This window comes from Pollicipes pollicipes, unplaced genomic scaffold (genome assembly GCF_011947565.3).
Source record: "Pollicipes pollicipes isolate AB1234 unplaced genomic scaffold, Ppol_2.1 Scaffold_3447;HRSCAF=4054_pilon_pilon_pilon, whole genome shotgun sequence".
Lineage (NCBI taxonomy): Eukaryota > Metazoa > Arthropoda > Thecostraca > Pollicipedomorpha > Pollicipedidae > Pollicipes > Pollicipes pollicipes.
The window spans coordinates 12,982,592-12,993,666 of record NW_023596297.1 but is presented as its reverse complement, the minus strand read 5'-3'; the positions used below and the strand labels follow the sequence as shown (position 1 = coordinate 12,993,666).

General features: G+C 55.8%; 1 protein-coding gene across 1 annotated transcript; it reads left to right on the top strand.

The window, feature by feature from the left end:
- Nucleotides 1-251: 251 nt before the first annotated feature.
- Nucleotides 252-10,437, top strand: Jupiter (microtubule-associated protein Jupiter). The gene is made up of 3 exons (XM_037214525.1): nucleotides 252-424; nucleotides 9,003-9,181; nucleotides 9,881-10,437. Exons 1-3 carry the CDS (start codon nucleotides 360-362, stop codon nucleotides 10,000-10,002), a joined length of 366 nt encoding a protein of 121 aa, XP_037070420.1. The 5' UTR covers nucleotides 252-359; the 3' UTR covers nucleotides 10,003-10,437.
- The last annotated feature ends 638 nt before the right edge of the window (nucleotides 10,438-11,075 follow it).

The following is an 11,075-nucleotide window of genomic DNA, read 5'->3' as shown; positions in this document are numbered from 1 at the left end:
ATTGCACCGATCGGAACTGGCCACGTATGGCAGCCAATCGATGCATGCATATCGCTAATCCGTTGTGGGCTCCTGGTGCGTGCTAGCGCTGTTTGCCTTCGATATTTGGCGCGATCTAGACCGCCCCCAATGCGCGTCACGCCCCGGCACGGCGCGACGGCGCCCGTTAGTTCCGACCGGCTCCGCCAGGCGGAGGCTGGCGCTGGCGTCGCCGGATGCCGTCCCCCGTTTAAATACCGGCGCCGCGGGACCGGCCTGCTTCATACTGGCCGGCGTCTCGTCGGTGGCGCGTCAGGGATAGAGCGGAGAGTAACAGTGCTGCAGTTTGGTCTCGGCAGATCGGCTTCACCACGGCAGCTATGGGTCACGCCTACTACGAGTTCCAGCATGTCGAGCTCGCCAACGTCGGCAGCGGAAAGAAGAGGTAAGCAAGCGGCCGTAGTCCTCTGTGCTGACATGTTCGAAATGTACATTTGTTGGGCATTGCCGTCCAGACCTGTGATTATCTCTCGACTTTAACGGGGCCGGCTCTGGCACCAGTCCAAATTCTGCTGGTTCAGGGCTTAGTTGTTTCCACTGAATTATTTTCTAGCCCACGTCGAAGTTATTAAACAATGTCACACAGATTCAGTTTGGATAAACTTGAATTACGAAGTTGTTAAGTGCATTTGCGAGGAAAATAATGCGTACAGACAAGGCAATACTTATCGCCTTATTCCTCCTAGATTAACCAGAATGAGTGGAGAGATAGGTGGGTTGGTATTTCGGCCACATGGCTTTTTCAGACGGATACCAGTAGTGAATTCAATTACGGGGAGAGGGGAATTCCTGCAGCTGGGAATTACTTACTGTACTGTAGGGGGGCATCACTACTGATATTCGTTTGGATAAAAGCATGTAGCCGAACATCAATCCATGCAGCTCTCCATTCTTCCGGCTTTTCTACGAGGAATGATTTATTAGTATTGTCTTACCTATGAGCTTTAATTACAATGCATCTGGATACAGACGATATACTCACGCACACACACAACCCCCTCCCCCCACACACACATATATATATATATATATATATATATATATATATATATATATATATATATATATATATATGTATGTGTATATACATATATACACATGTATATGTTGATCAGTATTCTAGCAGCGTGCAAGATCTTTGAGAAAAAATAATCAAAATTCTGACTTTATTTACACCTCATTAAGATTTGTCATGGTTCATGCGTAATGTTTCCGAGAGTGTATACATTTTCTTCACATTCATACACAGAGCTCCAGAACATCGCACAACAAAACAATGTTGTGGTGCACATGATATAAAAACGTTGTTCTAGCTTTTACCCAACGTAAAAAACTTCTGTTTGCTTACCCGTTGGGCCCAGCGCACCAGTCCAATCAGTGTGAATTTGTTTTGACTTCCGTGTTTTAAATTTGTTTGTTGACGGTCATGCTGCATGTGATGGAAACGTACACTGCATTCACAACACGCTGACTTGAACCATTCTTCAGTCACGAACCTTGTTTCATTATCATGTTGATATCAATCATCATGTCGATATCATTCATCATGAATAAATTTATCTTACTGTTTGATTCAGAGTCAGATTCAAAATCAGCCACGCCAATTTCTTTGAATTAGCCGCTGATTCGAGCTGTTGTCGAAAGTTCGGTCCGACTCGCAATTAATAGTCCAATTTTTTAGCCAAAATGTTTGTATTTTATAAGAAATTAAATTAAACGCAAGTTAGTATTATGGCTGAAATTGGTACAACGCGCTGATTTGTCAGAGTCAGGACCCATTTCATTTATTTATAGACAGTCCGTAAGGTATGAAGTCGTCTCCGACCTCCGGCTGGAACCAGAATGGGTATCGACTCTGCCCACTGCGGTGCAGATTTTGAGTCGATTCTGCTCATCTGGAGTCTAGCACGAGTCAGCTGATGACATGCCTCAGAGATTGCGCATCTGTTCGAAGATTAGGTGTTTACTTCTGTGATTCATGTAGCCGACAGTTGGGTACTCGACTGGACTCGTTTGCCGTCGTTCGGATCAGTGGTGTAGCTGGTTAAACGCTTGCTTGATGTTTATGAGTCTGGACAAGATACATAAGGCCCAAGTCGACGTACGCATTGGAATATGGCTAATGTTCAGGAAACCTAGAATCCCGTCGAAGCTTTCCTGACACCAATGTCTTAAAAAAGGAAATAAGTCGGAGTACATGCCATATTTGCCGTAGTTTGACTCATGTAGCTGATGCGCCCTTAAAGCTCTATAATGATAACGGCATATGGCAAACGTCACGGGTGAGCACGGGTACCCCATCCAGTGTCGCAAAGCTTATGTCTTCGCAAGAACTCTTTGATATACTGTTTGTGGGAAATATGATGAACTGGGAGCAGTGAAAAGCAAGCGATCCTATGTTATCACTCGACGATAATGTTATCACGACAATGTCTAGTTAGCAATTACGATAGGGATGACGATAGTGCTATAAAACTGAAAACAGACGATAGGTTAGAAGATATATTCCGGGCTTTGGTGGGTCTTAAGTGCAGAAAAGCGCCGGAACATGATACATTTAATGACATAGTGAACCTAAAAGATTTTTATAACGCTCGTTGCGATTGGCAATACTCATTAAAGTGTTGAACTTCCTAATCTTAGATAGTTTTATTTTATTCGGCGCAGCTTACCTGACATGGAACAATATGTTGACATGACAATTGCCTCTGCAAACCGGAAAAAAACTTTTGTTCCAGCAGGTACTGCTGGTTGTGACAGAATGATGAACTTTATAGTAACTAGAGGCCCCTTAGATGTTCACTTCCATTGATTTCATTAAAAAATTGTCATGCCGTTTCCACATCGACAAATGCTGATATCTCACCTCAAAACGCATATTAATTTGCTAGCAGTTGCTGCAAGGATACAATGATTAAAATAGAGCATTCATTGTCAGATGCATGAAACATTGTCCATGAACTTGAAACTAATTGCGACTGTAATACGTTGATTAGTTTCATCATTCGCTCTACGTCAAGTGAAATGAATGGTCAGATTCCCATCAAAGTAGTCCGTTAGTGAGACTAAAGCGGCGCTAATGCCAATCTGTGTTATTTTGCCGTCAAGTCCCTGCTTTTTCCAAGAAAAATGAAATTTGATCGGCCTCAGGTCGGGACAAATGGCTGCCATGAGCGATGACTTCTGGACGTCGAACCGAGCCCGATGTCGTTGACGCAGGCTTGGCATCGACGTCAACGACACTTCACTGCCGAGGAGCGCGCTTTTTGCCATCTTCTCGTTCTGCTTGGCTGATACAGCCGTGGGAACGACGGTCAATTTGTCGGTGTTGTCTTTTTGTGGGCCGGCGCCTTTTGAGTTTACTCAGCGGAGCGGCGTGTCTGCCATGCACGGGCCCGCGCGTGCCGCTCGGCTGCCGCGCTGCCCGCCGCGCGGCACGAGTTGACGTGCGGTCGTGCTGGCTGCACTCGACACTGCACGCGGCGGGGATTGAACCCCGCTTCCGGTGACACCGCGGAGCACGGCGCCGGGTCGTCGCCGGGATTACATCGGCCGTGGCGTGCTGCACAGGCGGCGCTTTTGAGGCGACTGGACCGGCCAAAGCCTTCTTAGATCCGAATGGAAGGGTTCGTGAAAATTTGTTCCTTTGAGCAGCCATATTTCAGTCACTCTTATCATTTGGTCAAATGGATTTCACGCACGAGAAAACGCGCGTTTCCTTTCCTCAAGCACTTAACTTTTCGTGATGAGGGATCAGTCACAGAACGTTGGTCACGTTGGTGGCAAATCCGTGCTTGTCCTTTCAGCTGCTGCGGAGCAGTTTCACAAAGATATTTTCACCTCTTAAACAGGTCACAGCATAAGATCGCTGCACACGGGAAACAATGCTTGAAGTGTCTGCGGCAGTTTGACGCCCGTTACTGTAATCTCGCGCCATTGTGATCGGCATTTTATTGTGGCACAATTCTTTCGAATTAAACAGCTCTTGGCCAGTTCCCCTATTGAAACTAACCGAAGCACCCTCGATAAATGTAGAGCAGGCGTCAACGCGGGCATACGCCCAGGAACCGCACCTAAGCACGTGTTACAGTCAGTCGGGCAGAGAGGGGAGGGGTGACAGCCGCACCGCCATGGCGGCGACGGCGGGCGTCCTTTGTGTCGCGCGCGGCAGTGTCGGTGAGAGCAGACGGCGAGCCGATCGATCTAGTGAGCCCCTGATGGCGGCCTCGGCCCCTCGCCGCCCTCTAATTACACGGCTCCCCCGGCCCGGGGAAGGGTTCGGCCCTCGCCGTCTGCGGCCGCCGACCCGCCAGGCTCAGGCGAGCCGGGTGGTCCGGCACAATGGACGTATTGATGGACCCGGGGCCTGAGCTGGTGCAGCGTTCCTGGGAGATGGGGGACACTTGACGAGGGAAGTGAGAGATAGCTCGACGTCCGCGAGCGCGTGGAGTAATGAGCGGAGCGCCGTCAGTGGCTCGATCCGTGGTCCTTGTAATTTCGTGCCATTGTTGTTCAAATCGCGGGCTTCTTTTACCTCACTCATATTCTACGACGTCGCTTTGAACAATGCCAGGCAACCAATACACTTATAAGGTCACCGCTGAACGTTCGGCCCGTAACCAAGCGTTGTTATTTCTTTCCTCTGACATATTTTGCGTCGCAAGTTAGGTCGTAGCTTTGCTCTGATGGATGGCGCAGATTACGCCGTCATTGTGTGTCGGCCTGCGTGCGATGTTGGGCTGATAATCGCGGCGCAGTCTGTCGCCGGCCTGACCACTGACTGACTCCCTGTCGATGTGATTGATTTCCCGCCGGTGAGTCACACAGCCAGCGCGGGCACAAACAAACGGCGCCGGGTAAACACGGCTCGGGATGGAGCCGGGCCGACGTGCCGCGCATTGCAGCTCTCCAGCGACCGTGCAGTGAGGCGTCTGCCGTCGGAGCGTGTCCGTCGCCTGACAGGACACCACGGGAGTCGCGTGCGGAATAGGTCACGCGGACAGTGGAAGGCGGCCGCGGCTTTTGGGCATCGCTGGCGCTGTAACGCCGCTCAGCATGCACCAGCGGACCCGTAGCGGTCTCCAAAGACGGCCAGACGTCTGCTGGCACCATGACTCACACCCGGCCAAACTGCTGCCGCCCCTCCGAGGCCGTGATTCACGCCGCGGCCCTCTGGGGGACGGCTGGCGGCCGGACGGGGACGCTGAGACACGCTGGTCGCCGGCGGTCCGGCGGCGTCTGAGCGGCGGCGGCGCGGGTTTCCCGGCAGCCGCGCGTGACGGCGGGGGAGCGAGGGACAGGTGGTGCTGATGTCCCGAGGATGACCGACCGCGCGCAGCCGACCGCGCTCCCTTCCCGCCGCCGCCGCCGTAATGACTTGGCCCAGGGAACCACGTCCGTCCGGCGGCCGGCCCCCGGACGGACGCCGAGGGGACCACCGCCTCATTTCAGGCTCCGAGGGACAGCGAACGGCGCTAGGTCGTTGGCCGTCTCTGCGCCGCTCTGTTTCGGCCGGCTCGTCCTCTCTCGGCCGGGAGGTGGGCCGGCGAGGCGCCGCTCTAGCTGCTCACGGCAGCCCATGCGCGGCACGCGGCGCCAGGCGTCGCCCGTCTCGGCCGTGGCCGATCGGGGCCGTTTTTCGGGGCTGCTCCACCCCAGTGGTATGCGGCGGGCCGCGCCGGCGGCGAGGTCGCCTTTTACGGCCTGCCGTCGCCGCGTCGATGACGCGGAGCCGGCGTCCGCGCTCAGCCAGTCATCTGTCCCGGCGCCGGCGCCGGAGCCGGTCGCCGCTTCTCGCGACCCCGTGCGTCGCGGGCCGCCGGAGCGGGGCGGAGCCGTTCCGGGTCACAGGGGACGCTCCGACCCGTCCGGCCACGGCCGCCGTGACGCCGTCGCCGGAGCGGAGGAGCGGAGCCGTGCCGGCCGAGCGCGCCGACGCGCCGCCGTGAGCGGCCGGCCGTGTCGGAGCGGCGCCTCCCGCCGCCCGATCCCGCCGACAGGCGGCCAATCTCGCGCCCGGATCGGCCGCGATGTGGCTGCGCCGCCAGACTTGACGCGCCCCGTTAGCCACGCCACGCGGAAGCTGCCGTACGCGTGGATCTGTATCGGCGACTCCGGGCAAGCTCCGCTGGGCCAGGTTGTCTCGCGCGGTCGACAACGGCGCGGCGCGACGAATCGGTTCGGTGCGGGTCAGTGGCTCAGCTGCCAGGTCATGTCACTGCTATGGTTTTGCTGCGAGGTCGCGTGTTGTGAGTCTGCGTGGCAACCGCTCACGACGCGAGCGGTCGGCGTACCGGCACGGGCGGCCGCTGTCACACGGCGGCAGCCGGGGAGGGAGACCCGTCTGTCGGCGTGGCTGACGGCACCGGCAGGTGTTGCATGTCGTCCGGCCGACATACCTGGGGCTTCGCCACCTGGCTGCCTCGGAGCCGGTGGCCCAGCCGGCCCCCTCCCCGCCCCTCTCCCGCCACAGCCGGCTTCCTCCAGCCCGCGCTCTTCCCGCGGCCGGCGCGCAGTCGCAGACGCCGCGTGAATCGGAGCACGAAATCGAAATGTGCGCCATCACCGGCTGTTTGTGCGGCGGCGCGGCTGACGGCGTCGTCAGCGAGCCATGACTCTCGTCATGACTCGAGACGCCGCCGGCCCCGCCCGCTACTGTTCGCCGCGCGCGCACGCGGCCGAAAACAAAGCGTCGCAAGCGGGCCGCGTCGGCGGCCGCGACCGCACCTGGGCCGATTACCGGCCCGGCCCTGCCCCGTCCCTTCCGGTGACCCGCGCCGCAATTGTCACTGCGCCGGCAGTATTGTGCTGCCAGCTGGGTCGGCGATTTTCTCATCACGGACCGCGCGTCCCCTCAATCGCCCCCGGGCGTAATGGCGGACAATGGCAGACGGGGCAATCGCGAGCAACCCTTTTCGCCGTGGAGGTCTAATTGGTGTTATTTGGCGCGACGATTGTAGGGGCTCGGTCGCTGGTTCGGAGAATTGGCTACATCTGTGCAGCAGTGGACGCTGGTGCTGTTTGCTGTGATGGCTTGGTCACGGGGCTCGAACGGATGAACGCAATCAGTCTCTGGACATTGTGGGTGCTCAAATAAATGGGAAACGTGCTTGTTGCGTTTCTTCTCTCTCTCACAATGAGCATTGCAGCCGCCATCCCATGGCAGTTAAGGTTCATTTTTTAACCACAGCTCTAAATTGGCACTGCTTCAATCGGCACGCAAGTCATTGTACTCCGGCAGGGATTCAGGTCGATATGACTGTGATTAGGTTTCCAGTTTCAATTCGTGAGATGCAAAAACGCCGGGTCCAGTGAGATGGCTCCATTGTATGGCTGAACGTGTCATTGTAGTTCACGGGATCTAGTCGAGCAACTTTTACATTCGCACGAACATGTACTAGATCAGACTCGACTACAGGCTGAGAACAAATAAGAGAAACCCATGACGATCATGTACTTGATCAGCAGACCGAAATTAACACGGACCAAAACGAAACGGAATGTGTTCCTTATGAAAGCCCAACCGGACTGGGGATGATACTCCATATCCCACTGACCTTACAATGCACATCCCACTGACCTTACAATGCACATCCCACTGACCTTACGCTGCACATCCCACTGACGTTACGCTGGCCTGTAGCGTCACCATCACTTCACCGTTTCGTTTTCAGGAAGCCTTACCTCGGGCTGAGTGATTTGTTGACTGCCGAGCCCCACGCCGTCTCTAACTCCCAGAGCCAGCCCAGGCAAGCGTGCCAGGACCGTGCTGCTGGCTCGTGCGACCCCGCCTCGCAGCCCGCTACCCCGCAGGGACTCTGGTCCTGGCTCCTCGCTCCGCGCGCCGGAGCCCCGCCACGTGGGGCCCGGGGTCGTGCGTGCGACCAGTAGCCGGGACCGGCCTCCGCGCCTTCCCAGCCGCCTCGTATGCCAGGCACCTAGTCTTGGCTCCTCGCTCCGCGCGCCGGAGCCCCGCCACGTGGCGCCCGGGGTCGTGCGTGCGACCAGTAGCCGGGACTGGCCTCCGCGCCATCCCAGCCGCCTCGTATGTCAGGCACCTAGTCCTGGCTCCTCGCTCCTCGCGCCGGAGCCCGCCACGTGGCGCCCGGGGTCGCTGCGTGCGACCAGTAGCCGGGACTGGTCTCCGCGCCATCCCAGCCGCCTCGTATGCCAGGCGCAGCGATGCCGTTTTTCAGCTGCCGGCGGTGACTCGTGCTTGACCAACGCGCCCTTTCAGTTAGCGTCACTTGTCTGGCTGCGCTAGTGTGCCCGCATACTGAGCTTGCACTTTCGCGGTGGCTTCATGGCTTCTGACGCGGCTGTTATGCTCGGTAGAAACTTGACTACGTAGCTCGAATTTCGGTCCCGGATATTGGATCGCCATGGTCTGTAACTCTGTGTCTCTTGATGACACAAAGGAACGAAAGAACCAGCGCGATCCTAATTCAGTTTGCACATGGAGTATTACGCGGCGCGCATTCCACACATGCCGACTCATTCTTTACCATCACAACAGACGGTCGCCAGCCGGTGAAAGCACAGTGTAAGGAGGAAATCCGAGTTTCTCTTTTGCTTTTTGTTGTTGCCTGACTTACGCGCATCGCTATAGCTGTCACATTGAGGAAGCACAACTCGGTAGCTTTTTAAACACAATAAATGCTCTTGGGTTGAAACATTAGCCGACATCGCTCTAAAACTGGCATTCGGCGCGATTCAACGTACGGTCGGGCTGATGCTAACGGGATCGATCTGGGGGCAGCACAAGTGGTGCGTGACACCTGAGCAAGCAATGAGACCGCGATCTCATTTGGAAAGGAATGCCTCCGATCTAATCTACCCTACGAAATATCGCCAGTCATGGGCCACACGGGGCGATCTCATGCTCCCCACGGCATCCGAATGCACGCCAAATCACCTGGTGCCCTCCCCTCTGCTCGCCGCTGACCGCTCGTGCTGGCCGGCAGGGTGAGGCAGCCGCCGGGCGGCGCCGCGAGCAACATCTTTGGGCCGCCCGAGGAGGAGACCACGCCCAGCCGCCCCGGCCGCGCCAGCAAGATGGCTTCCAGCATCCCGTTCGGCGACACGGTGGACTCGCCGCCCTCTAGCAACGGCTCCAGCCCGCCGCCCACGCCGGTCAAGACAGGTGAGGGTGATGGCCGGCCGGTCTGTGCGGCCGGCTCATCCTGCCGGAGCAGGCTGTGCGACGCGCCAGACGTCCGGCTTCCATTCTGGTGGAGCAGGCCGGCATATATGAATGTTCTGGTGCGATATTTGCACACTGCTATCCATGCACAACGGAATATGTCGATCTTTTCGACATACGTGTCGTATTTTATGCAGTGAATTTGACGTTTTGCCTTGCACGTGTCCGGCGTTGACCAATGTAATCGAGCCTCGGCATCTTGTTCTGCACTGATCGACAGTGGCATTTTGTCAGAGAGACAATGTTCGCTCCCGACACGTGTTTCAGCGCCTGCAATACCGCTCGATGCGGGTGATCACACTCATGCAAACCTGCCCGTCCTCGCCGCCACCCCAGCTCCTGTCCGCGTCGGTGGGTAGACTCCTGTCCCACTGCGCCACTCCGCCGCCCTTCCACTCTGTCCATTTTCTCAGGCTCCTTGAGGCGATCATCTGGCTTGGACACATGGTAATCGTGTCGGCAGTCATCATAAATTACTAGCTTGGCGTATTTATACGGCGGCAGTGTCTTTACGCTCAAAATACCACGCTTCCTGTGCACAGCCTGCAGGAGAGTTATCGAGTCTTGTAAACGTAGCGTTCGACCGGCGGTTATGAAAAAGCTGGTTCGCACCTAACTGACCATATCGTGTCCCGGTAGCTTCTCCGAACCCGGTCACTGGCCAGGGTTACGAGCCGGGCGAGGACAAGAAGACCACGCCGCTACCGTCCCAGCCGCGCCGGCGCGTGCCCCCCGGGGGCTTCTCGAGCCCGCTCTGGTGAGCGGCGACCCGACCGCCCCTGGTGGCCGAGCCCGGAAGCTCGGCTGCGGCCGCCGCGGCACACTCTCGACAGCCGGAACGATACGGCGCGAGGCTTGAGGAGCCTCTCACGTCAGCTAAATCGTGTCAATGCGTTTACTACATAATCCACATCGCACTCCTGCTATGACGACAGGGTGGTTTGGTATTGTAGCGATAAATTCGCGATAGTGATAAGTCGAACCGCCGAAATCTTCTTCGTGAAGATTTCACGGCAGGTTCCAAATATCTGCACCGTCATGTGAGTGGTGTGCGTGTTGCTATCATCATTATGATGTAATTCCCACCGTTTGGTCTCGTGGTAATTGACTTCATCCTGGTGGAAATCGGAGGTGTTTGTATCGAGTGTTTTATTAACTCTCCGTTCTTTTGTATAAATACATGATTTTATACAAGATGTTTCGATTACTGGCCTTCATCTGTGTCGAAAATATGGAAGGTAAGGTCGTTTTAAGCTTCCCTTGTTCGTGTAACCCTGTGATGTGGTCCTGGACTGGCTCTCCTTTTGAACGTAGAACGTGCTCAACTCTGCATGAGATCAGGGCTTTTCTCATTTAATACGGAGGTAACCACGCTGGCACGTTCAATCGTCATGGATATCACACACGGGTTCAGTCACTAAGTCGGGCAGTGAATACCTTTTCAATCGCTATGCCAGGCATGCGATCACTCTGGCAGGTACATACGTCTCACGTACCGATATTTTAGCACGAGTATATACGTGTTTAACACAGCAATAGCATATGCCAGATCGGAGCCAAGACCATACATTTTCGAGGAGACCAGCTATCAGGGCACGTGGCGCATATTCACACCCTTGCGTGCAAAATGCATCACCCTTTTATCTTTCTGTTAGCTGGCTACCGTATGCATAGCACTTGATGAGTAGGGCAAGCAAGCAGGCAAGCAGCAAGATAAGCTGTCTAGGCTGTGGGAGTAGTGCGCGAGGAGTGTTGGCTCACCTGCACTCTTAGCACACCCTTCGCGCGATACATTTATCGCTGTAAGCCTGGCCACGCATCGGACTTCGCACGT

Bases quoted from the DNA above. Each gene is read 5' to 3' on its own strand.
- Jupiter (XM_037214525.1), top strand. From the start codon at position 360: ATGGGTCACGCCTACTACGAGTTCCAGCATGTCGAGCTCGCCAACGTC. The intron at 425-9,002 runs GTAAGCAAGCGG...GCTGGCCGGCAG, and splicing joins GTCGGCAGCGGAAAGAAGAG to GGTGAGGCAGCCGCCGGGCG. The intron at 9,182-9,880 runs GTGAGGGTGATG...GTGTCCCGGTAG, and splicing joins GCCCACGCCGGTCAAGACAG to CTTCTCCGAACCCGGTCACT.